At 59.3% G+C, this 26392-nt stretch overlaps 2 protein-coding genes across 6 annotated transcripts; one reads left to right on the top strand and one right to left on the bottom strand.

The window, feature by feature from the left end:
* Nucleotides 1-125: 125 nt before the first annotated feature.
* PICK1 (protein interacting with PRKCA 1) lies at nucleotides 126-19584 on the top strand. 4 transcript variants are annotated; one of them, XM_059402029.1, is made up of 13 exons: nucleotides 126-364; nucleotides 676-773; nucleotides 1887-1998; nucleotides 8864-8992; nucleotides 10435-10501; nucleotides 11560-11649; nucleotides 13661-13714; nucleotides 14220-14282; nucleotides 15051-15184; nucleotides 15562-15654; nucleotides 16569-16619; nucleotides 17171-17315; nucleotides 17766-19584. In XM_059402029.1, the coding sequence occupies exons 2-13, from the start codon at nucleotides 733-735 to the stop codon at nucleotides 18038-18040; spliced, it is 1254 nt and encodes a 417-aa protein (XP_059258012.1). In that variant the 5' UTR covers nucleotides 126-364; nucleotides 676-732; the 3' UTR covers nucleotides 18041-19584. The 4 variants fall into 4 exon arrangements, with proteins under 4 accessions (XP_059258012.1, XP_059258008.1, XP_059258009.1 ...); XM_059402025.1 differs by having other exon boundaries at nucleotides 126-417; XM_059402026.1 differs by having other exon boundaries at nucleotides 126-430.
* A 549-nt stretch (nucleotides 19585-20133) lies between these two features.
* On the bottom strand, nucleotides 20134-24831 carry SLC16A8 (solute carrier family 16 member 8). Of its 2 annotated transcripts, XM_059404604.1 has the most exons (4): nucleotides 24618-24831; nucleotides 23745-23888; nucleotides 22700-23530; nucleotides 20134-20676 (listed from the first exon to the last, which is right to left on the bottom strand). In XM_059404604.1, exons 1-4 carry the CDS (start codon nucleotides 24829-24831, stop codon nucleotides 20360-20362), a joined length of 1506 nt encoding a protein of 501 aa, XP_059260587.1. In that variant the 3' UTR covers nucleotides 20134-20359. The 2 variants fall into 2 exon arrangements, with proteins under 2 accessions (XP_059260587.1, XP_059260588.1); XM_059404605.1 differs by lacking the exon at nucleotides 22700-23530 and having other exon boundaries at nucleotides 24618-24773.
* Between the last annotated feature and the right edge of the window lie 1561 nt (nucleotides 24832-26392).

Genomic DNA, 26392 nt, shown 5'->3' with positions numbered 1-26392 from the left:
GGGAACCTCCGCGCCCAAGGATGCTTCCGTTGCCATGGCAACCGCCCGGCCGGCGTGGTCCCCGGAGTCCCGCGGAGGACGCTGGGAAGAACCCTGCCCTTACCAAGATGGCGGCAGCCACAGGGCAGGGGCGGGGTTGAGTTGTCAGCCTGTCCAGACCTTTCCTCTGTTTCCGCTTTTTCGTGCTAAAAGCGAGTTTCCGTCAATACTTGTTTTCTCTTCTGGTTCTGGAAGCGCCGGGAGCCCGGGAGGAAGGGCTGTCTGCAGGGACTGGGGCAAGTACCCCGGTGGTGGGGAAGGCGGGACTTCCGTGTCTCACAGGAAGTGACGCGACAGTCGCGGCCGCAGACAGGTGGAACGGCAGGTGGGTTCAGGTGCCAGCCTGGCCTGGACCCGGCTGTGGGACCGACGCTTCCGGTGAGCGACAGAGGTAGCTCCCAAAGGCCTGGAGACCCGTGGGGGCGGGCTCTGGGGTCTGAGCCCACCGTCCTGGCCTGGAATCCCTCCCTGTACCCAGTAAGACTCCCGTACCTTCCCGCCCCCGAGCCACGGGGACTCTCCCCGCTGTCCAGAGGGAAGGGGGAAGGTCCGGCTCTCCCGTATCGTCGGGGCGGAGGTTGACACCTAGGCACTTCGGGTCCCCAAACCCTACACTCTCTTCTCTCCCTGATCCAGTTCCCCATTCCCCTGCCGAGCTGGGCGGTTCGCCAGCCCACCTCAACTCTCGGAACCATGTTCGCGGACTTGGATTATGACATCGAGGAGGATAAACTGTGAGTATTTTGTTCCCTGCAAGTCCCAGGAACGCACGAGCTCCAGGGCCTCCAGATCCCCAGACTTCCCAGTTCTGCAGACCCTTGCTTCTCAGCGGGGGGATCAGGTCTTGTACTTGTAGCAGTAACAGACCCTGCCCTTCCAGGAGCTCACCATCTGTAGCTGGGCTGTGGACGCATTAGCAGATAACAGATCAGGGCCACATGGGTACTAATGGAGGATGGCCTGGCTACAAGGAGAGGGCAGATGGAGCAGTGCCTTGACTAGGTGTTCAGGAAAGGTTTCACAAAGGAGGTGGCAACTGAGCCAAGTTTTGAAGGTGAGTAGGAATATTGTAAGCCCACCTTCCTTCCCAGTGTAGACAATCAGTGGGGCATATTTTCAAAAATTGTTAGTCTCCTTCCTAACATCTGTCCTCCATCGGTCCGCTGCCCGTGTCTTTGGCATTTAGTATGGTGCTCCCCATCAGTAGGCTGTTAGCAAATGTTTGTTGAATGAATAAGTGAATACAGGCAAATATCTACCACAAAACATAAGTAAGTGCTGGTTTATAGTGAAAACTGGGGGTTAACTGAACAGAGCAACTGAGAGATGGGTGATGGATGGTTTAACAGGAGAAGGCTTCCTGGAGAACGTGGCCATAATGTTCCCCGGGCGCCTGAGAAGGTGACGAGGACAGAGTTTGACTCAGGTCTCAGAGGTAGGAAGAAGGAGAGAGAAGGGGGACCTGTTTTCACAGGTCCAGAGTGCCTGCTCTGGGCTGGGTTGGTGTTAAGTGCCTTCCATGGGCTTTCTTAGGTTTTCATCAAGTAGCAAGCCATTCTATCCATACCGCTGCCTTCCGGATGCGGGAACTGAGATGCACAGAGGTGACTGACTTACCCAAGTCCTGTAGATGGTCGATGGCAGAGCTGGGATCTGATCCCGCATCCTCAGGACTCCCGAGAGCCGCACCCGTGCCAGCACAAGATGCTGTCTCTTTTGGCCAAATGAGAAGAGAAAAAGCTGAGCAGCACTTGGAGCCTCTCGGGTTTTGAAGGGCCTGTTCCTTCACTGTCCCCTCCAGTCGCCCTTCTGCCAGGAGCTTCAGCCTCACGTGCTTCTCTTTCCAGCGGGATCCCGACTGTGCCCGGGAAGGTGACCCTGCAGAAGGACGCCCAGAACCTGATCGGGATCAGCATTGGAGGAGGCGCTCAGTATTGCCCCTGCCTCTATATCGTTCAGGTAGCGGGTGCTTTGGAGGTGGGGGTGAGGTCCCAGAGAGGGGGAGTCATCTCCCTGCTTGGGTAGCATCGTTTTCCTCTCTGCAGAGCTGGTGCCTTTTCTTCTTGAGGTCTGACCCCCGCAGAGAGGCCTTCCCGACTGCCCCCTCCGGAGGTGCCCCCGTCTTCTCCATCACATCACTGTGTTCCCTCCCTTCTCAGCCCCCGTCACCCATGATTACAATCATGGGCTTGCCCATTCGTGAGTCTGTATCTCGCCACTTACCTGTCTCCGCTCTTGGACGACAGGCTCTCAGTCTGCTTTTCCACTGCATCAGCACTGAGTACAGTGCTTGGCGTAGGGTTGAACCACATAACTCTTGGCCGGGGGCGCTGGGGCAAGTGGAGTGTCGTAGGAAGTCTCCCAGTCTATGAAGTGATAATGGTCTGAGTTCAGTGTAAATCTCCCTGGTCAGGAGCGAGTTACCCAGCCTCTCTGGGCCTCAGCTCCCTCCCCTGGAAAATGAGGGTGTGAAATATTTGGTCACCGTGAGGATTAAACAGAACACCCCAAGCAGTGCCCGGCATAATAAACACTGAGTAGAAGATGCTGTTATTTTTCTGGCTGTTGCTCACTTCCCCAGATGGTGCAGAACAATTCTGTGGTTCTTGTAGAAGCTGCCCTGGTGACTTCCAGTCAGCTGTGACTCTGAGCCATGGGGACCATTGACTTGGCAGCTGGTCAGAGTCCCTGGTTTTTCTGTAGGCTCAGAAGGAAGCTCTCCACCTCGGACATAAACTTGACCCGGCTTCTACCCTGTTCTGACTTTCTCAGCTCAGTAGCCATTGGTGGCAGATGGGAAACTGCCATCTGCCGAGGATCTTGGAAAAGAGTCACTTCTGGGCCTCGAAGACAGAGATTCCCGGGCTGTGGTCGGCCTCCTCTGGGTGCTGCCTTCATAAGCAGTTTGGCCTCCTCTGATCCAGGGGGTGCTAGGGAGGCCTCGCCCTGGCCTGGCCCTTTTGCTTTGTGCCTGCTTGACTCCTGCCACCTCCCCCTCCTCACCCACTGGGGACCACATCTGCTTAGAACAACCCGTAATTATAAAATAATGGAATTTGGTCAAATAATAGCACTCCTTTTTTTTTTTTTTTTTTTTAAGATTTATTTATTTTAGGCAGGGAGAGGTGGGGAGGGGAAGAGGGAGAGAGAGAGAGAGAATCCCAAGCAGGCTCCCCACTGAGCACAGAGCCTGTTGTGGGGCTCGATCTTATGACCCTGGGAGCATGACCTGAGCTGAAACCAAGAGGCGGACGCTTAGTCTACTGAGCCACTCAGGTACCCCTGTTCCACCCCTTCTTACAACCCTCCTCTCCCCTGCCCCCACCCCTACCCCCATAGCAATGCTGCTTTCTACCCTTAGAGCTGTGTCTTAGGTGTGAGCCTCCACTTTCCTCACTTAGATACTTACCCTGTTATTTCTGGATCTGTTGCTTGTAAATATCTGTCAGTTTCTCCCAGTCGGTTCCCGTTAGGTGGGAACGTTAGCTCTCTTCCAGAGCCTCCTTGCTCTCTCTCTCCCCCCCGTCCTTCCAGCATGGTGCTCGCGCAGTTCAGGCTAACCTGCGGTCCGTGTCAGCACCGCGGGCCAGGCTGTGCTGTGGGCACTAGGGGTGAGGCAGTGAGGGGAATGAGGAGCCCGTCCTCCCGAGCTGCTGGTGCTGTAGGAGCAGGATGACATCCGGGTCTGTGTCTTGAGCTTCACGATCGTCCGCGGTCATGCTTTTTTAAAAATTACTTTATTGTGAAATCCATACAACGTACAGTTAGTAGTTTTGAAGTTCAGTGGCATTTGTGGTGCATTTGCATAAATTCAGCCATCAGCCCTCTCTAATTTCAGAACATTTTCATCCCCCAGAACAGCCCGCGTCCTCTTAAGTGTTCACTCGTCACCCCTAAGTGTTCACCCCTCCCCTCCCCCGGCCACCACCCCTCTCTGCGACCAGTGTCCATGCTGGTTATTTCAGATCAGTCAGTAATCTGCTTATTACATAGGTTGTTCTTTTGGATATTTTTAATATAAACAGACTCTAACACGTCACCTTTGGCGTCTGGCTTCTTTCACTTAGCATAATGTTTTTGAACTTCATTCAGGCGGTGGTGTATTTCAGTAATTCATTCTTTCTACGGCTGATGAAGATTCCTTTTTGTGGGTGCACCACAGTGTGTTCATCCATTCCTTTGAGGGATGTATGGGTTGTTCACCCTTCTCAGCTGCTGTGATGGTGCTGCTGTGAGCCCGCGCGGGCGCTTGCTGGGCGGACACGCGTGCTCGTGGGCATGGAGCACGTACCTGGGAGCAGGTGCACACACCAGTGGCACCGCTGGCTCCCACCGTACTGCCGTGGTTAACTTTTTGAGGAACCTCTGCCTCTTTTCTTAACTCAATCTTTTCTTCTTTTTTAATGTCATTTCTTGGGGTTCTTCCATTGTGTACACTCAGCATCTTTCCTCGTGGGCAGCTGATCTTTCTGTTTCCCTGATGGCTGTAGTCTGTCCTCACTGGGCCTCCCCTTCCCTCTCCTCTGTGGGACTCCCCCACTTCCAGGAGTCCTCTTTCCCTCCTCCTTTTTTTTTTTTTTTTTTTTTTGAAGTTTTCGTTTTGATTCCAGTGACTTCATGTATGGTGTAATAATCAGTGTCATGTCTTCGACATAATGATTTAGCACCTGTGCACATCCCCTGGTGCTCGTCACAAGTGCCCGCCTTAATCTCCAGCACCTGTTTCCCCATCCCCCCTCCCGTCCCCCCTCTGGTGACCAGCAGTTTGTCCTCTCTAGTTTTGTTTATTTCTTTTTTAAGATTTATTTAATTGAGAGAGTGCGCGTGCGCACACGGGTGTCAGGGGGCAGTGACAGGGAAAGGGAGAAAGAGAATCTCAAGCAGGCTCCCTGCCGAGGGCAGAGCCTGACCAGGGTGGTGGGGCGTTCGACCTCAGAACCTTGAGATCAGGACCTGACAAGAGTCAGACGCTTAACCGACCGAGCCGCCCAGACGCCCCTGTTGTTGATAGTTAAGAGTCTGTTTCTTGCTTTGTCTCTGATTTTTCCCCCTTTGCTCATTTGTGTTGTTTCTTAAATTCCACATTATGAGTGACATCGTGTGGTCTTTGTGTGACAGACTCCTTTTGCTCAGCATTATGCTGTCTAGATCCATCCATGTCTTTGCAAATGGCAAGGTTTCGTTCTTTTTTATGGCTGAGTAATATTTCATTATATATACACACACCACATCTTTATGCATTCATCAGTCGATGGACACTGGGCTGTGTGCATATCTTGGCTCTTGTAAATAATGCTGCTGTAAACGTAGGGGTCCACATATCCCTTTTTTTGTTTTTGTTTTTTAAGATTTTTTAGAAATTTATTTTACAGACAGATCACAAGTAGGCAGAGAGGCAGGCACAGGGGTTGGGGGGGAAGCAGGCTCCCTGCTGAGCAGAGAGCCTCATGTGGGGCTTGATCCTAGGACCCTGGGATCATGACCTGAGCTGAAGGCAAAGGCTTTAACCCACTGAGCCACCCAGGTGCCCCCACATATCCCTTTGAATTAGCATTTTTATATGCTTTGTATTCTGAATAACCAGTAATGCAATTGCTGGGTCATAGGGTAGCTCTATTTTTAATTTTTTGGGGAACCTCCATGCTGTTTTCCAGCACGGCTGCCCCAGTTTGCGTTCCCACCAACAGTGCGAGAAGGTTCCATTTTCTCCACATCCTTCCCAACACTTGTTTCTTGTGGCATTGACTTTAGCCATTCTGACGGGTGTGAGATGGTATCTCAGTGTAGTTTTGATTTGCATTTCCCTGACGCTGAGTGATGTTGAACATCTTTTCATAGGTCTGTTGGCCCCCTGGATGTCTTCTTCAGAGAAACGTCTGTTCACGTCTTCTGCCAGTTTTTTAATTGGATTATTTGGTTTTTGACTGGTCTAAGTTCTTTATAGATCTGGGATACTAGCCCTTTATCAGCTGTGTCCTTTGCAAATATCTTCACTCATTCTGTAGGTTGCCTTTTAGCTTTGTTGACTGTTTCCTTCGCTGTGCAGGCCAGGAGCCCTCTTTCTCGGCTGACTTCCCCATCAAGGTGGAGTGCACCCCATGCAGCTTTCTTTTTTTTTTTTAAGATTTTTATTTATTTATTTGACAGAGATCACAAGTAGGCAGAGAGAGAGAGAGAGATTGGTGGAAGCAGGCTCCCCACTGAGCAGAGAGCCTAATTTGGGCTTCGATTCCAGGACCCTGGGATCATGACCTGAGCCAAAGGCAGAGGCTTAACCCACTGAGCCACCCCGGCCCTCCCTCCTGCAGCTTTCTGAGAGAGGCTGCATGGGAGGTACATTTTCTGAGAGCTTGTATCTCTGAAGGTGCTGTTATCCTGTCCTTGTTGTTATTCTAGTCCTTCTACTTGACACTTGGACAGATCAAGAAAGACTATCAAAAAAAAAAAAAAAAAGGATGCCAAGTTTGAAAATAATTTTCACCTAGAAATTAGAAATTCAGTGGCGTCCTTTCATTATCTGTGCTGTCAGCATTGTTACGTCTCAGGCTGCTCTTCTTATGTGTGACCCTTTATCTGTAATTTCTTTTATCCTTGATCTCTCAAGACCCTTGGGAATTTCCTTGTGTCCCCGGCATTCTGAAGGGTCACGATGATGGCTCTTGGCACAGGTCTTTGTCTTGTGTTGGTCCTAAGTGGGTGTGTCCGTCAGGGACCCTCATGGCTCTCTCCCCGCTGGAAGTTTCTAGTGTTAGCTCTTTGAGGGGGATCTTGCTCTGGTTTCTGTTCCCTCTTGTGGGACTCCTGTTCATTAGTGCCGGGCTTCCTGAAATGATCTTCTAATATTTTTCTTTCTCTTTTTTTTTTCTGATTTCCTATGTCTTTTTCATTTTCCTCTGCTTGGCTGCCTAATTTCTTTGACATTGTAAATTTCAGTTATAATTTGCATTTCTAAGATTTTTCCTTTTTTAAATTTTTTAAAGATTTTATTTGTTTATTAAAAAAAGATTTTATTTGTTTATTTGAGAGAGAGAGTGCTCAAGCACAAGTGGGGGTAGGGACAGAGGGCGAGGGAGAAGCAGACTCTCCACTGAGCAAGGAGCACAACGCAGAACTCGAATCCAGGACCCCGAGATCATGACCTGAGCTGAAGTCAGGTGCTTAATGGAGTGAGCCAGGCAGGTGCCCCCCTGTTTTTGAATTGATCCTTTTATATCACTCTGTTCTTTTTCTAATCACTTTGAAGACATTAATGGTGCTTTTCTTTCTGTTTTTATATCGTCCCTACTTTGTTTCTGCTTCCTGTGGTTCCTTTTCTCTGTGTAAGTGTTTCTCATATGAAACCTTTTCCCAAGTGCCCAGTAATCCTCACCTGTCTTTCCAGGGCAAGTGAGCCATCACCGCCATGTGCTAAGTAGTCGAGAATCTGTGTGCGGGTCGTGTCTGGGGGCTTCCCTGTGGGGCGGTCAGGCATCAGGGAAGCTGTGAGGGGAACCTCCCAGTGTCTACATAGACGGGCCTTTGCAGTGGAGCCATTCAGGGCAGTGGCCTCCAGTCTCCCGTGGGGAAGGGCAGTAGGCCTGGCTGCTGGCATTCTGGGTCCCTACTGGGGGTAGGGGCTGGGGATTCACTAAACCCAAATCCTTCCAGTCTGGTGCCTCTGTCCTGCCTCCCTCGGTCCCCGGGCCTTGGAAAGGGGAAACCCGGGGAAACCACCTCCATCTTCCGTGGAGACGGGGTGGTGATGGACGACTCTGTGGATGGGGAGGGAACCCGGAGTTGAGTCCTTTTCTTACTTTCTACACCTTGCCTTCCGCCCACCTGTGGCTGTTTCCAGAGGTCCACTTCCTGACCCACTGGCAGTTTCCAGCAAAGACTGGATCTTTCTTCCTAAAGCCCCTCCATTAGGCCTTTGGATTCCTGCTGTCCATCTTCCAAGGACAGGTAGACCCTCTCATTGTCTTCTCTACCAGTGAAAAAAAAATATTGGGGTGCCTGGGTGGCCCAGTCAGTTGAGCATCCAGCTCTTGATTTTGACTCAGGTTGTGATCTCGGGGTCCTAGAATCGAGCCCTGCATCAGGGCCGAGTGGGGACTTGGCTGGAGAGTCCCTCTCCCTCTCCGCCCCTCCCCCTGCTCGTGCTCCCATGCGTCCACGTGTGCACACTCTCTCTGAGATAAATTTAAAAAATAATAATAATGATTGTGTTTTTAGTGTGACCCTGGAAGGTAATGGAAAGAAACTCTCATCTCCGGTTTTTCTGTTTTTATATTGCCCATATAATGTTACATATAAGTAACATATATGTGAAACAGTATCAAGTATTCTTTCTATACACTTTGTGTAGGAAATTTAGCGACTGAAGATCAAGGAGAGGAAAGACGTACCAGACGACCACTGCTAATAATTAGGTGTCTGTCCTAGTGGCTGTTGTCTGGCTATGCCTTTCGTCTTCTTGTCCATCTCTGCACACACGTTCGTGGCCTAACTGCACCCCCCCGCCCCCGCCTTGCCCAGAGCAGCGCTTGCACACCCGTGCTTGGACAGGCCCGCCCTGCCTCACGGCACAGGAAGTGCAGACCCACCCCGGACCCCGGGAGGGAGGCTCACATGCGTCGTGGAGTCCTTGCTCTTTGGGGACTGAGATGAGGCGCAGGAACTGACCAGAGGGCCTTTGGGGCTTCAAGCATTGTGGGGAAAATCTGTGAACGAACTGCGTTTGGAGGAGCACACACTCAGCTGGGGTGCGTGTGGGCTGGCCCGAACCGGGCCTCCGTCGGGGCGCAGGGGACCACTGTCTCCACCCCGCCCTCCTTTGCACCCCCAGGTGTTTGACAACACCCCAGCGGCCCTGGACGGCACTGTGGCAGCCGGTGACGAGATCACCGGGGTCAATGGCAGGTCAATCAAGGGCAAAACCAAGGTGGAAGTGGCAAAGATGATTCAGGAGGTGAAGGTAAGGCTGCCGCGGGCGGGGGCGGGGAGGGGGGACACAGACAGCCACGCCGCTTTGATGACCCCCAGCCTGTCAGAAGCCCCCGCAGGCCTGGAAGGGGATGGGCCCTTTCTCAGCTGCCCCCTTGGTACACCCGGGTCCGGGCCACAGTCCGGCCTTCTGCAGCGTCTCCCACATCCGGTCAATACCACTCACGCTCCAGGACTTGTAGTGTCTTGGCAGGAGAGTGGGTACCTTCTGGTCCCCTGTCCTTTAGCTCCCAGGGTTGCTGTCGGATTGGGAACCGTGCCTCAGGGCAAGCCGGTATGTCCCCGCTCAGGGCTGGAGCTGAAGCTAGAAGTCCAAGGTGAACCTGCCGGGGTCCGCAGACACCCGGTAAATGTCAGTCGGGCCATGCCGGGCCTCGGAGGGGTAGGAGGGAAAGAGGAGCCCCCTTTCCTCATCCCTGTAGGAGCTTTTCTGCTCACTGGGTCCTCCTGGGCTCACAGACCCCCAGGGAAAGTTCTGGGCTCTGCGGCAGCTCGCAGGCCAGCTGCCGGTCTTCTGTTCTACAGACCACAATCACGCGCGGCCGGTCCCCGCTCCCCACGCTCCACCCCTGCTGCCACGGGCCGAGGTCTCGCCCCACAGATCCCCTCCCCCACCAGTGGCAGGCAGCGTTCTGACCACTCACAAGCAAGCGTGTGGCCCTTCAGCCATTTTTTAGAGGTTTTGCTGCTAGTGACTTGGGAAACCAAAGCGGCGAAGGACCTGCAAAGCCATTGGATTATTTCGAGCTTTTCAAGTCAGGGGTCCCAGCCGTAGCTAGGCCAAGTGTCCTGGCTCCCTCACCCCATCCATCCAGAGCTCTCCTCACCCCTGTTCCTCCTCCGTGTCTCAGGGACTTGGCACCAGTGTCCCTGCCTGTCCCTCTTGGTGGGGAAACACTTCTCAGGAGAAGGCCAGCACTTCCCTTCCTATTGTAGAAAGTGATTTGCATCAGCCTCTCTCTGGCTTGGGCCCTAGGGGCTGTGGGCTGTCCCCCACCTCCCGGGCATCCCAGCCCCAGGCACAGAGGAGGCGCGGGGAGGTGTTAGTAGGGGGCTACTAAGCCTGGGGTAGCACAGCGACGGCTTGGAGTGGGGCGTGGGGTGGGGGAATGCAGGGCACCTGATCTCGCTGGAGCACAGCGGGCTCTGAGCTCCGTGACAGCAAGGGACCGTGTCTGCCCTTGTCCCTGCTGGTTCCGCAGGGCCTGGCGCGTAGTGGGCCAAGGAAGGACCTGGGAACAAACAGGTTACAAGGCAGGGCCTGGTCACAGCCCTTGGCCCAGTGTGGCAGAATTTGGGGCCCCTCCCTGGGCTCAAGATTCCGTTATGACCACAGATTGTGGGGCACACAGGCTTCCCCAGGGGAGGGGCTGGGGACCCAGGAGACTCCTTCTCAACCCTCCTCTTTTCCAGGGGGAAGTGACGATCCACTACAACAAGCTGCAGGCAGACCCTAAGCAGGGCATGTCCCTGGACATTGGTAAGTGGGGACAGAACAATGGTGCCCCGTGGCCCCCCAGGCCCCGGCCCCTATTTTGTGTTTCTGTGACAGTGTGTCAAGATTTATGTGACTTTTGACCAAGTTAGGGGCCTAGGGGAGTACCCGGGGTGCTCTCCTGCAGCTGCTTCAAGAAATCTGTCCCATGTTGCAGTCCTCTCCCAGGGCCACCTCCTCTGACTGCCCTGCGGTTGTCCCTTATAGGGCAGCCCCTCCCCCTTCTGAAAGGGAGGGCAGCCTCTACAGTGAGGCATGGTGCCTCCTGCCCTCCCAACACTCCCTTACGTGGCCCTGGCCGCCTTTCCCGCCCACCTGCTCCCAGGAAGGCTCGTCTGAGCTGGACGTCACTGGCCAGCCCATGCCCCCACGGCATTCCCCGGGACAAGTGGCCTCCTGCTAGGGGGGGACTGGGCTTTGGATCTGTAGAAGCTTCAGGGTCCAGAGCTTAGACATTGCAGCTTTGAGGTCCTCTGGACCAGCTGCCTCTTTCCGCATCAAGGCTTGAGGCCCAGAGAAGGCTGTGTCCCCTGCGTGATGCACACCCAGGTCCCTTGGCTCTGGAACCCAACACACTTTCCCTCCACCTTAGGGCCATAGCCGCGTTCTGGTTTTTAGGGAGAGAGGCTAAGATCAAGTGTGTCCTGGATGGAGGTGCTCTGTAGAAGCACCTCCCCTTTGGTCCCATCCTGGGCCCCTTCCAGGACTCCATATGTGGCCAAGTATACAGTAACTGAGTCTGGGTCCAAGGTCGCTTGTCGCTGATGGCACCTCCACTCAAGGCTCTCCCTGGTTGGCCTGTTGGCACTTTACACATTCGCCTCCTTCCGGCTCCCAGCACCGCCCTCACGGAGAGCGACTAGGGCAGGGGGTCCAGCGCGACCTCTGCCCTGGGGCTGTCCTCAGAGTCACCAGAGCTCAGTGCAGCCCCCTCGGTCCCTGCCTGAGGTCGCTGATCACGAGGAGATGAGCTGGGGCAGGGGCAGGCCAACAGCCCAGCTGCACAGGCTCCGTCACTGAGGCCCTTTCTGCCCTGCTCCCAGTGCTGAAGAAGGTAAAGCATCGCCTGGTGGAGAACATGAGTTCGGGGACCGCAGACGCCCTGGGCCTGAGCCGGGCCATCCTGTGCAACGGTGAGTCCTCTCCTGCCCAGCGCCCCGGGGACAGGATCGCAGGCCCAGGCTTCCAGATCGAGGGGCACCATGGCCACCCGTGTTGCTGATGTGGGTCCTGCTGCCCGGGGGGGCCGATGGTCACCCTCTGCACCCCCAGAGCGTCCACGGCAGTCAGCCAAGGCCTCCTGCAGCCAGCGGCCCTCAGGCCCTGGGCACAGATGAGACAGATGTCCAGCTCCCTGCGCCTGCGCTTTCCTTCGCCACTGTCCCCAGCTGCTGTCACAGGGCCAGCAGCCACCACGGGCCCTCAAGTGCATCCCCAGCTCCCTGCCTTTCTCCAGGAGGTGGCGCTGCTGCCCTTGTCGCAGAGGTTCCTGGCCAGGACTGGGGTGGGGGTGGGGAGAAGCCACGGGACACGCACGTTCACACCCACGCATGTGTGTGGCCAGTGAAACACTTGGTCCTGCTCCCACCCTCCCCAGCCCGAGTTTATAAATAGCAGTTCTGCTGTGCCTGTGTGGGGGCTGGATTTCAATGCCTATATATATTGTGGGCTCATCTGGGCGCACTGGGCTTCACTGCGGGGGGGCGTAGGGGGGTACAGAAGTGGCGGCTGCTATTTTCAGCTTCTTGGTGTCTATAAATCCCTGTTACTGTAGTTACCATGCGTTGCGATGAAATTAGAACTGGTTGTTGTGTTTTTCCCCCCCAAACCTTGCAATTTCCCCAGCCTTAAATAGGGTTTCTAAAATTGAAGCTGTCATGATGTCCCATGACCCAGCTAAAAACAACAGCGGGCGCTTACGTGGCTCCTTTCCTGCCAGGCTGGCCGGGGGCCAGGGCTCTGGGGAGCCAGCGCCTGGGGGCCAGCCAGGGGCCCAGCTCCCAAAGACACCCCCCGCCCATCGCCGCCCCCTCCTGTCCCGCAGAGCCCACACGGCCGCCGCCTGACGCCCAGCCACCTCGGCCAAGCTCGCCTTCTACACCCCCCCCCTGCCTCCCGCTCAGAAAACCAGGGCTCAGGTCAACACGGGGGCGGGGGGGCAGGGGGCCCCCCCCCCCCAGCTGGAATAGTGCCCCGCTGTGTGCCATCGGGCAGGTTGTGTCTCAGCTTGTCAGACCATGAGGGAGGTAGTCCCTGCCCCACAGGCGCGCAGGGAGGGAGGACTGAGCTGTGTACAAGGAGCCTTGAGCCCTGAGTCCTGGCTCACAGTGGCTGGGCTCGGTGAGGCCAGGCCTTGCCCTGAGGGGCCACCATGTGAGGAAGCCAAGGGCGCCAACACCTGCCCTGACCCTGCCCTGAGGTGGCCGCCGGGGCTCCTGGTGGGGAGGTGGGAGGTCCCCTGTCCCCTCACTGCTGGAGGGGCCCTCCCTCCCATGATCCGAGAAGCTGGCCCCGGCCACTGCGGTCCCCTTGCTCCCATTTTGAGCCCTTGAGGGGAAGCAGCTGCCCCCACCTCGCCCTTTGGGGTCACCCCACTTGTTGCTTGGCCACTGTCTCCTCTGTTGGACCGCGAGCCTCGAGGGCATGACGTGGGCTCATTCACCAAGGCTGTTCTCTGGGCCTGCCGCGGGCCTGGCAGGCAGAAGGTGCTTGAGAAACCTCTGTGGAGCGAGTGAGGTTGATGGCCAAGGCCGGGTCCAGCGCGAGCTCGGCTTCAGGGCCTTTCCCGACCTGGTCATCCCTCCCAGCCATTTTTCACTCGTGACTTTGTATAATGTATAATGATCGTCCCCTTTTTGCCCCTCAGATGGGTCCCAGCCCGCTGGGGTGGGGACTTACCTTGGGGGTGTCCCGGGGGTGGCCCTGGCATGCCTGTGGTTTGGGTACCCTGGGCTGCCCCCAAACTCTCCCAAGCCCAGCTGAGGTGACAGCTCCCCCTCCCTGGGACCCCGTCCCCTGCCAGGCCTGGTTCTCTTCTGGGGGCTGCCTCGTTCCTCCCGAGTCTGGCTCGGGCCGCCCCTGGCTCTCTCCTTCCCCCACGCTCGTGGGGACTCACTGGCCCCCCCTTTCTCCGATCCCCCCCAGACGGGCTTGTGAAGAGGCTGGAGGAGCTGGAGCGGACCGCCGAGCTGTATAAAGGTGAGAAGCGAACTGGGCATGGGCTCTGCCCGGGGTCGACTGCCACAGCCCAGCTCTGAGATGGTGGCAGCAGAGACGGGAACACCAGCCCGTGACATTCTAGGACGGCGGCCACTAGGAGTTCTTAAGAAAAAGCCTCTTAAGACATACTTTTTCTGATTATGAAACTAATACACATCCATAAAAAATGCCAATAAGAGCCCATGTAAATGCAGTTGGGGGGGTCTGTCTGAGCCCGACTCTCTCCCTGAGAGATGGCCCGTGGGAGGCCTTGTTCACCGTCTGCCCCTACCGAGCCTTGGCTCTCCTGTCGGACGGCGGCTCCTCCTGGTCGGCGCTGGGCCTGGGGCTAAGCCTTCCACCCTGGGCCCTAGTGGGGCTGTGGGGGAAGCCGGTGAGCTCAGGAATGGTGACGGCCTTGGGGTGGGGCTGGAGGCCGTGTCCGGGGGGCCGCTGTGGTCCCGCCATGTGCCCCCATCCCCTTTTGGTTGGGTCTCTCCCACAGGAATGACGGAACACACCAAGAACCTCCTCCGGGCCTTTTATGAGCTGTCACAGACACACCGGGGTAAGGGCACCCCCAGACGTGCTGTGGGTCTTCCTGGGAAGACCCTCGCTCCCCTCTGAGCCCGGTGCTTCCCATACAGTGAGAGTGTGGCTGGTCCCCTCCCCGGGCCCTTCCTCACCCCCACACTCAGGCAGATGCCACAGCATCTGACGTCAGGCCGAGTTCAGGCCAAGCCTGGTCTGGATGCCAGGAGCTAGCAGTAACGGGGGCCAGTAGGGAACATCTGGACCAGCTGGTCATCGGTGGGGTCCAGTCCCTTGTCTGGCCCTGCCCCGTCTCACATCTACTGCCCTTGACCGTGTAGAGAACCTTCCTTACTTGTGCCCTCGTGTCTTACAAGTCTGCTTGCTGGGCAGCGCAGCTACAGTTAGTACCAATTTACAGTCGGGAAAAGGAAGCCCCAGGTCGACGAAGTGGTCACCCAGCTCCTGCGGGCAGAGCTGGCCTTAGACCCCGGCATCCAGATTCCCAGACCAATGCTCTGCTGTCAGGCAACCCCAGCCTCTCCAACCTTGACTGAGCCTTCTTCCCACATGGCCTGGTCACTCTGGGGAATGAGGGCTACTGTCTTGGGTATAGACCCAGCTCCCCTGGGGTACAGACCCAGCTGTCTTCAGGTGCAGACCCATCTCCCTTGGGACATAGACTTCATGCAGACCTTGACCTTCAGGCTGCCACGCCCCCTGCCCTGCTTCTCCCCAGCAAATCCCTGGCTTCCCCATGAAGGGGTCAGGTAGGGACAGCCTTCAGGGCAGACTTGTCCTGCAGCCTTTGGGGACGTGTTCTCCGTCATCGGGGTGCGGGAGCCCCAGCCAGCAGCGAGTGAGGCTTTCGTGAAGTTTGCCGACGCCCACCGCAGCATCGAGAAGTTCGGCATCCGGCTGCTGAAAACCATCAAGCCGGTAGGTCATGGCGGGCATGTGTGTGTGTCCGCATGTGAGGGTAGAGAGGGGACAATGTGGCATGCAGAAGGGGCCTGGACTGGAGTCAGTGGGCGAAGATTCTGGCTTGGTCCCCTGCACGGCTGACTGTGGGTCAGTCACTCTGCCTCCCTGACCTCACTCGGCATTGACCTCCAGGCTGGTTTCTGGCCCTGGCTGCACCTGGGCCCAGCCTGCCCTCTCACCATGGAGGGGACAGACTTGTCCGAGGGTGCCCCTTGGCTCTGACGCCTGGGTCCCATAGAAGGATCGCTGGGTCAGTGCTATCTTCGTCACACTGGTCCGCCTAACTCTTGCCCCGCGCGGACCAAGCACCTGCCCCCACCCTTCCCTTCCAGATGCTGACAGATCTGAACACGTACCTCAACAAAGCCATCCCAGACACTCGCCTCACCATCAAGAAGTACCTGGATGTGAAGTTTGAGTACCTAGTGAGTGGTCTCCAGCCCCTGGGGAGGGATGAGTCTGGCATGCTGCCGAGAGAACAGACCTAGGGATTTTCCCCTCAGTTGGCCACAGGCTGGCAAGCAGGACGGGGCTGTCTTGTCTGATTGAAGATGTGGGACCAGGGACCTGTAAGACCTGGGCAGTTGAGCAGCAGCCAAGACCCTTACCCGACTGCTCAGAGGAGTCTCTGGGAGCCTGGGGTAGGCAGAGTGCTCACTCTGGACCCCTCTAACCCCTTGGGGGTCACTTTTACAATGGGTCAGGTTATAAAGTGGGTGCCAAGGGACATTACTGAGTTTTTTTTCTGGAAGATTTTACTTTATTTATTTATTTTTTGAGAGAGCGCATGAGTGGGAAGAGGGGCAGAGGGAGAGAATCTCAAGCAGACTCTGTACTAAGTGTGGAGCCTGATGGAAGGCTCGGTCTCATGACCCTGAGATCATGACCTGAGCCGAAATCAAGAGTCAGACATTCAGCCAACCCACTGAGCCACCCAGGTGTCCCTGGACATTTTTGAGTTTTATGCTGAAATAAAAATTCTGATGGTTAAAGGAGTTGAGGGGAAATGCCCCAAGAAGCCAGCCAAGGCTCCTTTGCTGCAGGACTTCTCAGAGCCTTTGACAGGCTTGTGTGCCACGTGACTCTTCAAGGGCCTTCCCATGTTCTTTTGACTGCGGAGTCCATCTCAACCCAGAGCATTACTTGGGACTTGAGTTTGGTAAACCCCGGGCTGCCGGGTGTCAGCCTATCCCAGCTGAGGGCATGCAGGGCCCAGGCCTCGCATGGCCGCCCCCCGGCAGGGCTCAGGGGTCCTGTGGGGCGTGGAAAGAAGTGAGGCATCAGGGGACACCCAGGAGGCGCAGCTCCTCTGACCTCGTGGCCTCGCTGTCCCACACAGTCCTACTGCCTGAAGGTGAAGGAGATGGACGACGAGGAGTACAGCTGCATCGTGAGTTTCCCGGGGCGACTGAGGGGGGTGGCCCTGGTGCTGGAAAGTCTCGGCGTGTACACACCTTCCCCAGCTTGTCTCACAGAGACCCACACATGTCCGGGGGCTGCCAGGGGCTCAGGCCAACCTTGGAGAGGCCCGGGCATCTGGCTGAGCTCTTGTTTCTGGATGTGTGGGGCTATCCGTCCCCCCCCCCCGGCCCCCCTGGGCCTCCGAGTGCAGCCATCTTGCTGCAGGGCCGTTCCCCCAGGCTTGGCGAGGCTGACTTCCCTCACTCCTAAGAGGCATTTCTAATCCTCTACATTTTTAATATTTTTGATGGCAAGATGGTTCCCCTTAGCACTAAATGTTCACTATTTAACGTACACAGGTGTGGTCTTTTGTTTTCTTCACAAAGAATAAGTGCTTCTGGCAATCAGAAGTGGGGGGCCAGGGTTGTGGTGTGGCGGTGGGAGCTGGGAGCCGGTGTCTGTCCCAGAGCGGGCTCCCCCTCCCGCCTTCCCACCAGCCGGGGTCCTGATGTGTTCCCCACCCCCCCTCCCCCGCCCCAGGCCCTGGGGGAGCCCCTGTACCGCGTGAGCACTGGCAACTACGAGTACCGCCTGATCCTGCGCTGTCGCCAGGAGGCCCGCGCCCGCTTCTCCCAGATGCGCAAGGACGTGCTGGAGAAGATGGAGTTGCTAGACCAGAAGCACGGTGAGGGGACTAGGTGGGCACTGGGGGCCAGACACGTGTGCCCAGCCTCCGGCCTCTGCCACCCTTGGGCTGGGGTGGCTGGGTACCGCCTTCTCCGCCTTTCAGAGCTGGGGAAACGGTGGCCCGAGAGGTGATGAACCTACGTGCGCTTCCAAGGCCTCGCCATGGGAGAGCTTTGAGTCTGACCCAAGATGGAAGGCTCTGGCAGGAGCGCCCCCACCCCCTCAATCCCCGCCTGGGGTCTGGCCTGGGTGGGACTGGCCTGTGCCCTGGGGGCGCAGCGGGGTGCCGTCCACAAGCTCTGCGCTGGGCTGGGCCGCCCTGGCCTTGCACACTCCAGCTGCGTGGGGGTCTCTGAGGGTGAGCTGGGCAGCCCAGGGACAGAGGGCAGGCCCGGGCAGGCCTCGGGGTGGGGCTTCTCCACCGGCGCCGTGTGCCCGTCTGCCCCAGTCCAGGACATCGTGTTCCAGCTGCAGCGCCTCGTGTCCACCATGTCCAAGTACTACAACGATTGCTACGCGGTGCTGCGCGACGCCGACGTCTTCCCCATCGAGGTGGACCTGGCGCACACCACGCTGGCCTACGGCCTCGGCCAGGATGAGTTCACCGACGGGGAGGAGGAGGAGGACGAAGACGACGAGGACACGGCAGCCGGGGAGCCGTCCAGGGACGCGCGAGGGGCTGCCGGGCCCCTGGACAAGGGTGGGAGCTGGTGTGACTCCTGAGTGCCCCCACGGGGTGCGGATCTGGGGGGTAGGGGGAGTGGGAGGACGGAGCACGGGAGCGGGGGCGGGGCCGCCGCCCGCATAAAGGCCTGCTGGCTTGGGGCGCCTGCCTCCCTGCTCCTCTGTCCTAGCACAGCGACCCCAGGCTCCTGCTCAGGAAAGTCCCTGGGTGCCCCTCCCCTCCCCGCCTCCCCAGCCGGATGGAGAGCTTGGCCCCCGGAACTGCCTTAGGAAGGAGAGTGGGGGCGCAGAGAGGAGGAGGGGCGGGAGCAGGTGGCAGGCAGTCCAGGACCCATTCCCTGTGGGCACCAGCACTGGCCCCTCCTGGAGCCTGCCGGCGTGGGGGGCCGGGGGCAGGCCACTGAGGTTGGGGGCAGTGGCCATGTGCCCCCTCAGCTCACCCCAGGCTGGCCCCAGCCCTGCCCACTCTCACTCCCCGGTGGCCTTTGTTCATTCGCTTCTCCCAGCTCAGCCGCTTCCTGGGGCAGGGCCGGGCCCTGGGCCTGTACTGAATAAACAGCAGCCCAGACGGAGCGGCTCCTTGCGCTGGCCTCACCCCCTCCTCGTGCTCTCGACGCCCCGTCTGCCCCTCCCTGGTCCTGAGCGAGGGCGGGATCGACGTTCCCTTGCCACAGCTTTGTGAACTGGTGCTACTGTCCCCATGTACAGACAGATGACCGAGGCTCTGGCTCAGGGCCACCCGGCATCCAAGGACAGGGAGGGATCTGCACTTGAATCTGGCAGGTCCCAGAGACCCCAGGTTCACTCCTTCGTGGAGCCTCTGCCCTCCTCCTCCACCTTTGGTCTGCCTGGGCTTGTGGCCAGTGGCTCTGCCGTATTTGGGAAGGGCAGGACAGACACCGAGGCCCATTGAGGGGAGAATGTCAGGGGCGCCCCCACCAGTCGAGGCACACCCATTCCGCCGCGGCGAGGGAAGGCCAGCGGAGAACGTAGCCCCCGTGCTCTGAGTGTTCGCAACATGGGCGAAATAGGCTGGCTGTGCCTCCCGCCAGCTGTGCGGTCCCTGTTCACACCTGTGGTCCCCACGTAATGGTGGCCCCTTTTCACTTCCAAAGTGTCTCTGAACAATGACTTCCATGCGCATCCTGAGAAGGGGAGGCAGCAGGAAGCTGTGGGGTGGGCAGGGTCTAAAATGGGGGGAGGGGGAATGGCTTTCAACTTGTCGGCTTTGAGGACAGGGGGCCTGGGCAGCAACCCGGATGGGTCAGCGGGACTGGGAGTTTGGAGGGAGGAACAGGCTGTCACTAGGTCCCCTGGAGCAGCCAGTCCAGACCACTTCTCTGAAGGAACTGCCAGGGCACAGACTGCACCCTGCTGCTGGGTTCTAGTCACAGCCTGTGTGACCCTGGGCTACTCCCTAACCTCTCTGTGCCCCCAGTTTCCCTATCCGTGCTTGTGGCCAGTAATGGTCCTGAGCTCCTTGGGCTCTTACGAGCATTTGATGAATTCACACTTGTAAAGGGCCTAACCGTGCGTGGTACACAGTCCCTGCCCTGAGTGTTTAATAAAAAGTCGTCACTGCTGTGGTGACTCAGGGATGCAAACCCGCGTGTCAGCCCGGCATTTCCCAGGGCTCCCACACCTTCATAGGATGAGACCAACAGTGGGGGGTGGGCGGGCGCTGGTGGGATGGGCTCTCCCGAGCCCTCGGCTCGATAGCAGGGGTCTGCGGGGGGAAGCTCCTTCCTACTCTTGGGCCCGGTTTCCACACTCGAGACTTGGAGGGGAGGCGGCAAAGGAAGGGCTGTCAGATCTGTGGGAAGAGAATAAATGCGGAGAGGGACTAGATCCCAGAGGCTTCCCAGCCAGGGTGAGACCAGGGCGCCCTGCCCTTGGATCCAAGTGTAAGAGGGCAGAACTGCGAGAGAGAGACTCAGTGCCTCCAAGTCAGAACACCGCCCCCTCCACGCCCCCTCTTCCCCCTGCCACTTGTTCCCCCAACACCTTCCCAGTCAGAGGGCCCTGGGGAGAGCCTCAGACTCCCTCCCACCCTCCAACCCCCCACCAGCCACCAGAGCTGGGAGGCACAGGAATGGACCCGCCGTCTCGAGCTGAGTTTTATGAAGTTCAGTTTCACAAGGTCAAGCCCAGGCCACGCGCAGCAGCATCACTTAGCCAGGGCGGGGCCTGGCCATGCCCCACTGGGCAGACAAGGGTGGGAGTCCCCCCGCCCCGACCCCAGGGGGGACCATGGCAAAGCAGCTTCCAGTGTGCCAGGCCCTTTTGGTACAGCTGGGGCTCTTGGAGGGTAAGCCCTATTCCCAAATTCACCAGCCACCTCGCCTGCTGCCCCTGGGGCTATACAGACTTGGGGTCCAGCCCTGGCTCTGCCTCTGCCTCTGGTTCCGTGGGCCCAGCACTGGGGGTGGGCACCTCCCAGGTTTTGAGGCTGCCAGGCTCCTCAGCCCCCGTGGGCAGAGCCCCAGAGTCCCCTTCGGCCTCAGCATCTTCGGTGTCGCTGGCCTCACCCTCGGTGCCTTGGCTGGGCTGGGGGTTCCGAGAGCGGCGCAGGCAACAGCTGGTGGCGACAGCCATGAAGACCCCGGCCAGGACCACCTCAGAGCCAGCCAGGTAGAAGATGATCTCGTAGTTCTTCAGGGCGTCCACCAGGCGGCCTGGGACGGAGGGAGGCGGGAGGTGAGGGCCTGCAGGGGGGTGGGGGGGGGACCCCACTCTCCCCCCTTTCCCACAACCTCAGATAAAGGGCCGTGTGCACCCTCAGCTTGGTGGGGTTTACATTTGGGTGACACAGACACGCCCCCATCTTTATGCCCGTTTGACAGCGGCGAAACCCCACGCACGTTCTGCCATTTGAGACGTTAAAAATGTCACTACCTTGAACCTCAGTCTCTTAAGTGATACAGGGCCTTTGGTGAGGCAGCACTTTTCAGGTTACAAGGCACCCCCTCCACTCCCAGACCGAGACCCCACATGTGCCGTGTGATTTGCCCAGCGAGCGGGTGGGGAGGGGGCACTGGGCTCAGCCTCACTCTCCTGGGGGCCCCTAACACCTGCTCTTTGCAGCTAACCCCCCTGGTCCTCAGGGGCCTGGCTCAGCTTTCTCTGTCTCCCTCCCCAGCCTCCTCCTGTCCCTTCTCGGGGCCCTGATACCCTAGACTGAGCTTCCACTACTGCGAGCTGGCGGGGTAGGACTCATGGGTCACAACCCGTCTTTTCCCCTCTATATTTTCCAAATGTTCTATCCAGGCGCATATTACTTTCATACACAGGAAAATCTTGTAATTGCAATATTCCCCTCCCCCCGCCAAGTGTGGGGGAGCTCTGTGGGCTCCATCCTCTCCTGGCATTTTTGTCGCTGACCATCCAGGCTGTGACCCCTTGGTCTATAGCTCTGTGGCTTCAGGGAGGCTTCCCGGTGTCCCCCAAGCTGGCTGCCTGCCTGAGCCCCTCTGAGCACTGCACCCAAACTTGCCTCCCTGGTCCCCGCCCAGCCAACCAGTCCTGTCCCTCCCACACTCAGCCCTGCAGTGTTCTCTACCTTCTCACCCCCTATTAGATCCACCCACCCAGGTCGCAGGAGAAAATAGAAGAATCCCTGAGCCTCTGGGGAGCTGGTTCGATGGCTTTTGGTGGTGGGCTTGGCCGCCCTCCCACTGCGATCAGATGACAAAGCCTGATGAGGACATTGAGCTAGACCAGCCCTGGAAGGAGGGGCAGTTCACCCCATCTCAGGGGCAGCCTGGGCCTCAGCAAAGGCAGCCGCCCCTCATTGCTCATCCCCAGCCTGACCACGGGCAGGCTATGCTGGGACAGGGACAACCGGCCAACCCAGGAGGACCCTGACATCCCCCCTTTCCAAGCTCAGTTCCTGCCTCACTTGCATAGGAACCCTGAACCCCTAATGTGGCCCACTGTCCCATGTCCTCTCCTGCGGGGTCTGCACTGCCCTGTGAGGCTGCCTGCATGCCGGCCCCTGCAGCTCCTTCCCTGGCCTGTCGTCATGGTGACTTCCTAAGGCCAGTGACGGGAGAATGCCCTGTGGGCCATCCACACAGCAGAAGGCCCAGCCTCTGTCCCTGCACAGCAGCTTCACCAAGTGAGGGCAGGGCCTGGCCATGGCCCAGTGGACAGATGAGGGAGGAAGCTCTCCCCTGGGCCCCAGGGAGACCACTTGTAAGCACCCCCACTCGGCTCACGGCCGGTTCCTCCACGACACTGTCCCTGTCCTGGTCCCCCTTAGAGCCTGAGGACACTAAGTGGCCGTGTTCCAAAGGTAGGGGCATTTAGCCCTGGGCAGGGCTCTGCTCACTCTGGGAGCACCCTGTACTAGACACCTGTGCCTCAGTTCTACCACCCACAAAACGAGAATAAGAATTTGCCCTTCACAAGGACTTTGTGCCAGCATTTGAGATGGCCCAATGGGTCAGCAGCTGTCAGTGCTGGGTTCTTCCTGGCATCTTTCCCTGTGCTTCCGGCCCCACCCAGAGCTAGCAGGACCCGGCTTGGAGGAGGGGCTCATTAGCCATGGGAAGACCCCACCAGGCTGTCTCCGCCGATGGGTCCCTTGCCCTCATCCCTGGAAGCTCCACCTGGGACAGGGCTGGTAATCCCCGCCCCCCCCCCCCAACCCCCGGTCTAGGGAACTAGCCCCGCACCCCCTCCTCTCAAGGGGCGCACCAGCAGAGGGCGGTCCAATGAGCACAGCCACGGCCTCGACCAGCAGCACCAGGCCCAGCGCACTGGGGAAGCGGTGCGAACCCACGGCTGCCATGAGCACCTCGAACTGCAGCGCGCCCACCATGCCGTACGAGAGGCCGAAGGCGACGCAGAAGGCGACGAGGGCGCCGTAGGAGCGCGCGCGCGCGCTGCTCAGGTCCGTGAGGCCGTTGGCCATCAGTGCCAGGCTGAAGAGGTAGGCGACATGGGGTCGTAGGCGCGCCAGCCCCGCTAGGGCCCCGCACGCCGGCCGAGCCACGATGTCGACGAAGCCCACGATGGACAGCAGGAAGGCGGCGTCGGCGTCCGGCACGCCCGCGTCCTTGGCGTAGTTCACCAGCAGGATGGCGGGCACGAAGAGCCCGAGCGCCATCAGAAACTTGGTGACGGCGTACACCCCGAAGGCGCGGTCGGCGCACACGGCCACGTCCAGCAGGCGCCGGCGGGGGCGGCCGCCAGGGGGCGCCTCGCGCAGCCGCAGCCCCCCGCGCTCCGCCTCCGCGTCCCCCGGAGCGTCGTCCGCGCTGTCCCGGCGAGGTCGCGGGCCGGGCCCCGGCGGCGGCGGGCGCATGACGGCGCCGCACGCGCAGCAGTGCAGCAGGAGACCGCCGAGCAGCAGGAAGCCGCCGCGCCAGCCGAAGTGCTCGAGCAGCTGCTGGCCCAGCGGCGACAGCGCGGACAGGAACACGGGGCTGCCCGCAGCCGCCAGCCCGTTGGCCAGGGGCCGCCGCCGCTCGAAGTACAGCCCCAGCATGATGAGCGACGGCTGGAAGTTGAGGGCCAGGCCCAGGCCTGCGGGCGAGGGCGGCGCTGTGCCGGGCTCCCTGAGGGCGCCCCGGCCCCAGCCCCCAGCGAGAGGGAGGGGGCCAGGCCCCGACGGGGTGGGCCCACCACCTCTGGAGGGGAAACTGAGGACAGGAGACCTTGCAGCAAGGACTCCGCCCGGCTCCCCAACCCGCGAGACCAGCCCCTTCCCCGTAGGGGAGGGAGTCGTGGCCGTCCTCACCTGTGAGCACCCCGGCGGTCAGGTACAGCTCCAAGAGGCGCGTGGCGAAGGATGCCAGGACCATGCCCGCCGAGGCCAGCAGCCCACCCACCAGCATCACGGGACGACAGCCAAAGCGGGTCACGAGGATGCTGGAGACCGGACCTGTGGGCAGGGCACGGTCACCGCTTAGGCTGGACTAATCTCTCTCCGGGGCGCACCCCAGGCTTGGCACGTCCCAGCCCCCAGAAGATGACATGAGGGGATGAGGGCACCCGCGGGTCAGAGAGGACAGTGTCTGCCCAAGGTCACCCGGCCTGGCTGGGACAGACCAAGGAGGCAGCACCCTGCGGGGAGGTAGGGGAGGGACCTGTCTTGTTCCGGGGAGGCCCATCCCCAACTCTCCTGAGAACAGGGGACCCAGAGTAGAAGAGGCTGACGCCCCTTGCTTTTGATCTGCCCAGCTGGGCTCGTCCCTTGGACTGCTCAGCCTCTTTCCACCCCTTCCATCCCCCATGCGGCTCGGTTGGGGTGACAGGATTCACCCCATCCCCGCGCACCCCACAGGCGGTGAGGGCGCCGGGGAGCAGGGATAGCGGGGAATTTTATTTACATCTGTTTCCCCACCTGTGACAGAAGCGGCTGTAGGTCTTTGGCAGGAATGGAGGGGCCCTGCCGGCTGGCCAAACCGACCCCCATTCAGCCACCGCCCCCTTCCTGTCCCCCTCCTCCCCTGTCTCCGGGACCAGTGCTTCCACGGGAAGAAAGTGGTCTCCGTGCTCTTCCCGAGGGGTCTAGGGGGTGCCCAGGGGGTCCGCGTCTCCTGGACCCGGATCCCGTCTCCCAATCCTGGGCTGGGGGAGGAGGAGCAGGGACCCGCGAGGGGGCGCTGACCGGTGCCGTAGAGCATGGCGAGCATGATGGAGGACACCCAGGCCGTGTCGCTGTAGCCCGCGCCGAAGTCGCGCATAAGCGCGCGGAAGAAGACGCTCACGGCCTTGGGGAAGCCGTAGGCGAAACCGGTGACCACGAAGCAGGCGCCCAGCACGGCCCAGCCCCAGCCACCGTCTGGGGGTCCCGCGCCCCGCCGGGGGCCGCCAGCGCCCATCGCTGCTGCCTCTGCTGGTGGAAGGGGACAAGAAGGAGCAGCGAAGTTCTGTAGCCCCGATGGGAAAGGGGAAGGAGACCCAGCATGGGAAGACTGAGGCATGGGGGCTACCGACGTGAGCCCTGCTCTGGGAGCGAGCCAGGAGGGAAACCGAGGTAGAACCGCCCCCCCCCATCTCCCCCTCCTTCAGGGGGCCTGTGAAAGAGGAGGGGAGATAATAGAAGGGCTCCCACCTGAGTCTGAACTTCAAGAAGACGCCCCCGGAGGACACTCCTTGTCTAGGGACCTAATGGTGGCCGGAGAGGGGGTGCTGGTGAGTGGGGGGGGGCACTGTGGGCCCCCCTGTGCGTGGGAACCATCAGGATTCCCAGGGTGCCCGTGTGAGGGTCTCAGCGCAGGAACTTACAGGGGGTGTGGGGCAAGCAGGGGCAGCCTCGCACCTGCTAGGAAGTGGGTGGCTTTATTTGGCTCCTGAGCCTTGCCATATGTTCATTTTTCTCAATGATCAGAAATGACTATTGTCATCAGAGCATTACGGAAAAAACAAAAAACCCAAGACCTGCCGTAATAACATTAGCCTCGCTTCAGGAGCCGAGGGGGCTGAGCTCCCGTTCATCCCCGCTTAGCCATGGGTTCTCTCCGGGACTTGGGCAGATCCCCTTCCCTCGCTGAGCCTGTTTTGCCACCTGTAAGATCGGTGATCGGTTACCCCCGGGGCCAACCAGGAGCCTTGGCAGGGGGTGCGCAGATCTCTGGTTCCACTGAGACCTTTGAGGCAGCACTAAAGGGACCTTCTGATCTCCAAACCCCTAGAAGCCCCCCCAAACCCCTCCAAAAGCAGAAAACAGGTCCGAAGTCTCTCACATTCCTGGAGCTCCAGCCAGGGGTTCACACAGCAGCCTCCTGTGCATCCCCCCACCAACAGAGGGGGGGGGCTCACGGGCAGGGTGGGCCAGCCCACAGCCGGGGAAGGAGCGTCCTTCCCTCCTGCTGCCCCTCCGCTCCTAGGTCTCCCTCCTGGCCCTGGGCAGTGCCAGGTGCCCAGTGGGGATCGGAGACTCTGACCCTCTCTCACCAGGACCAGGTTCTGGCTTTCCCTGCCTGTTGGCCCCTCACCACAGCTGCAACCACTTGAACTAGGACAAGGAGGCGGTCGGGCAGCTCTCCCCTGCACTCACCTGAGCCTTCCGGTGGGTTTGAATGTCCAGCCTCACATCTCCTGAGGCCTCCCTGGAGGGGCTGCCCTGCTGGCTCCCCCTGGGAAGCCTGGCCTTCTGGGGGCACGGCAGCCGAAGGCCCCAAGTTACCTGGAGATCAGCCACTGGCCTCTCAGCTCTAGCTCCCTCCCTCAGGCCTCGGGCCTAGGGTGCCACCCCCAGCCCTCTAAGAGGCTTTTGCTTGGAAAGGGAGAAGGGGCAGGGCGCTGACCGCAGCGCAGGGCCACGCTGGACCTCACAGGGGGGTCCCTGTCTCGGGCCCTCCCAGCAGAGCTAGATAAGGAGCCCTTTCCTGGGCAGAGGACACACAGAGCCCTACTCTGGGGGACAGGGGGCTCCTAGTG

This window comes from Mustela nigripes, chromosome 6 (genome assembly GCF_022355385.1).
Source record: "Mustela nigripes isolate SB6536 chromosome 6, MUSNIG.SB6536, whole genome shotgun sequence".
Taxonomy (NCBI): domain Eukaryota; kingdom Metazoa; phylum Chordata; class Mammalia; order Carnivora; family Mustelidae; genus Mustela; species Mustela nigripes.
This window is presented reverse-complemented; position numbering and strand designations above follow the sequence as displayed.

What these genes read in the sequence shown, in the direction of transcription:
- SLC16A8 (XM_059404604.1), bottom strand. Translation starts at nt 24,831, where the DNA reads ATGGGCGCTGGCGGCCCCCGGCGGGGCGCGGGACCCCCAGACGGTGGC. An exon ending in GACCGCCGGGGTGCTCACAG is followed by an intron (nt 23,531 to 23,744) that starts GTGAGGACGGCC and finishes CCTCGCCCGCAG; the next exon opens with GCCTGGGCCTGGCCCTCAAC. An exon ending in CATTGGACCGCCCTCTGCTG is followed by an intron (nt 20,677 to 22,699) that starts GTGCGCCCCTTG and finishes CCTCCGTCCCAG; the next exon opens with GCCGCCTGGTGGACGCCCTG.
- PICK1 (XM_059402029.1), top strand. Translation starts at nt 733, where the DNA reads ATGTTCGCGGACTTGGATTATGACATCGAGGAGGATAAACT. An exon ending in CCTGCCTCTATATCGTTCAG is followed by an intron (nt 1,999 to 8,863) that starts GTAGCGGGTGCT and finishes TTGCACCCCCAG; the next exon opens with GTGTTTGACAACACCCCAGC. An exon ending in GCTGTCACAGACACACCGGG is followed by an intron (nt 14,283 to 15,050) that starts GTAAGGGCACCC and finishes CTTGTCCTGCAG; the next exon opens with CCTTTGGGGACGTGTTCTCC.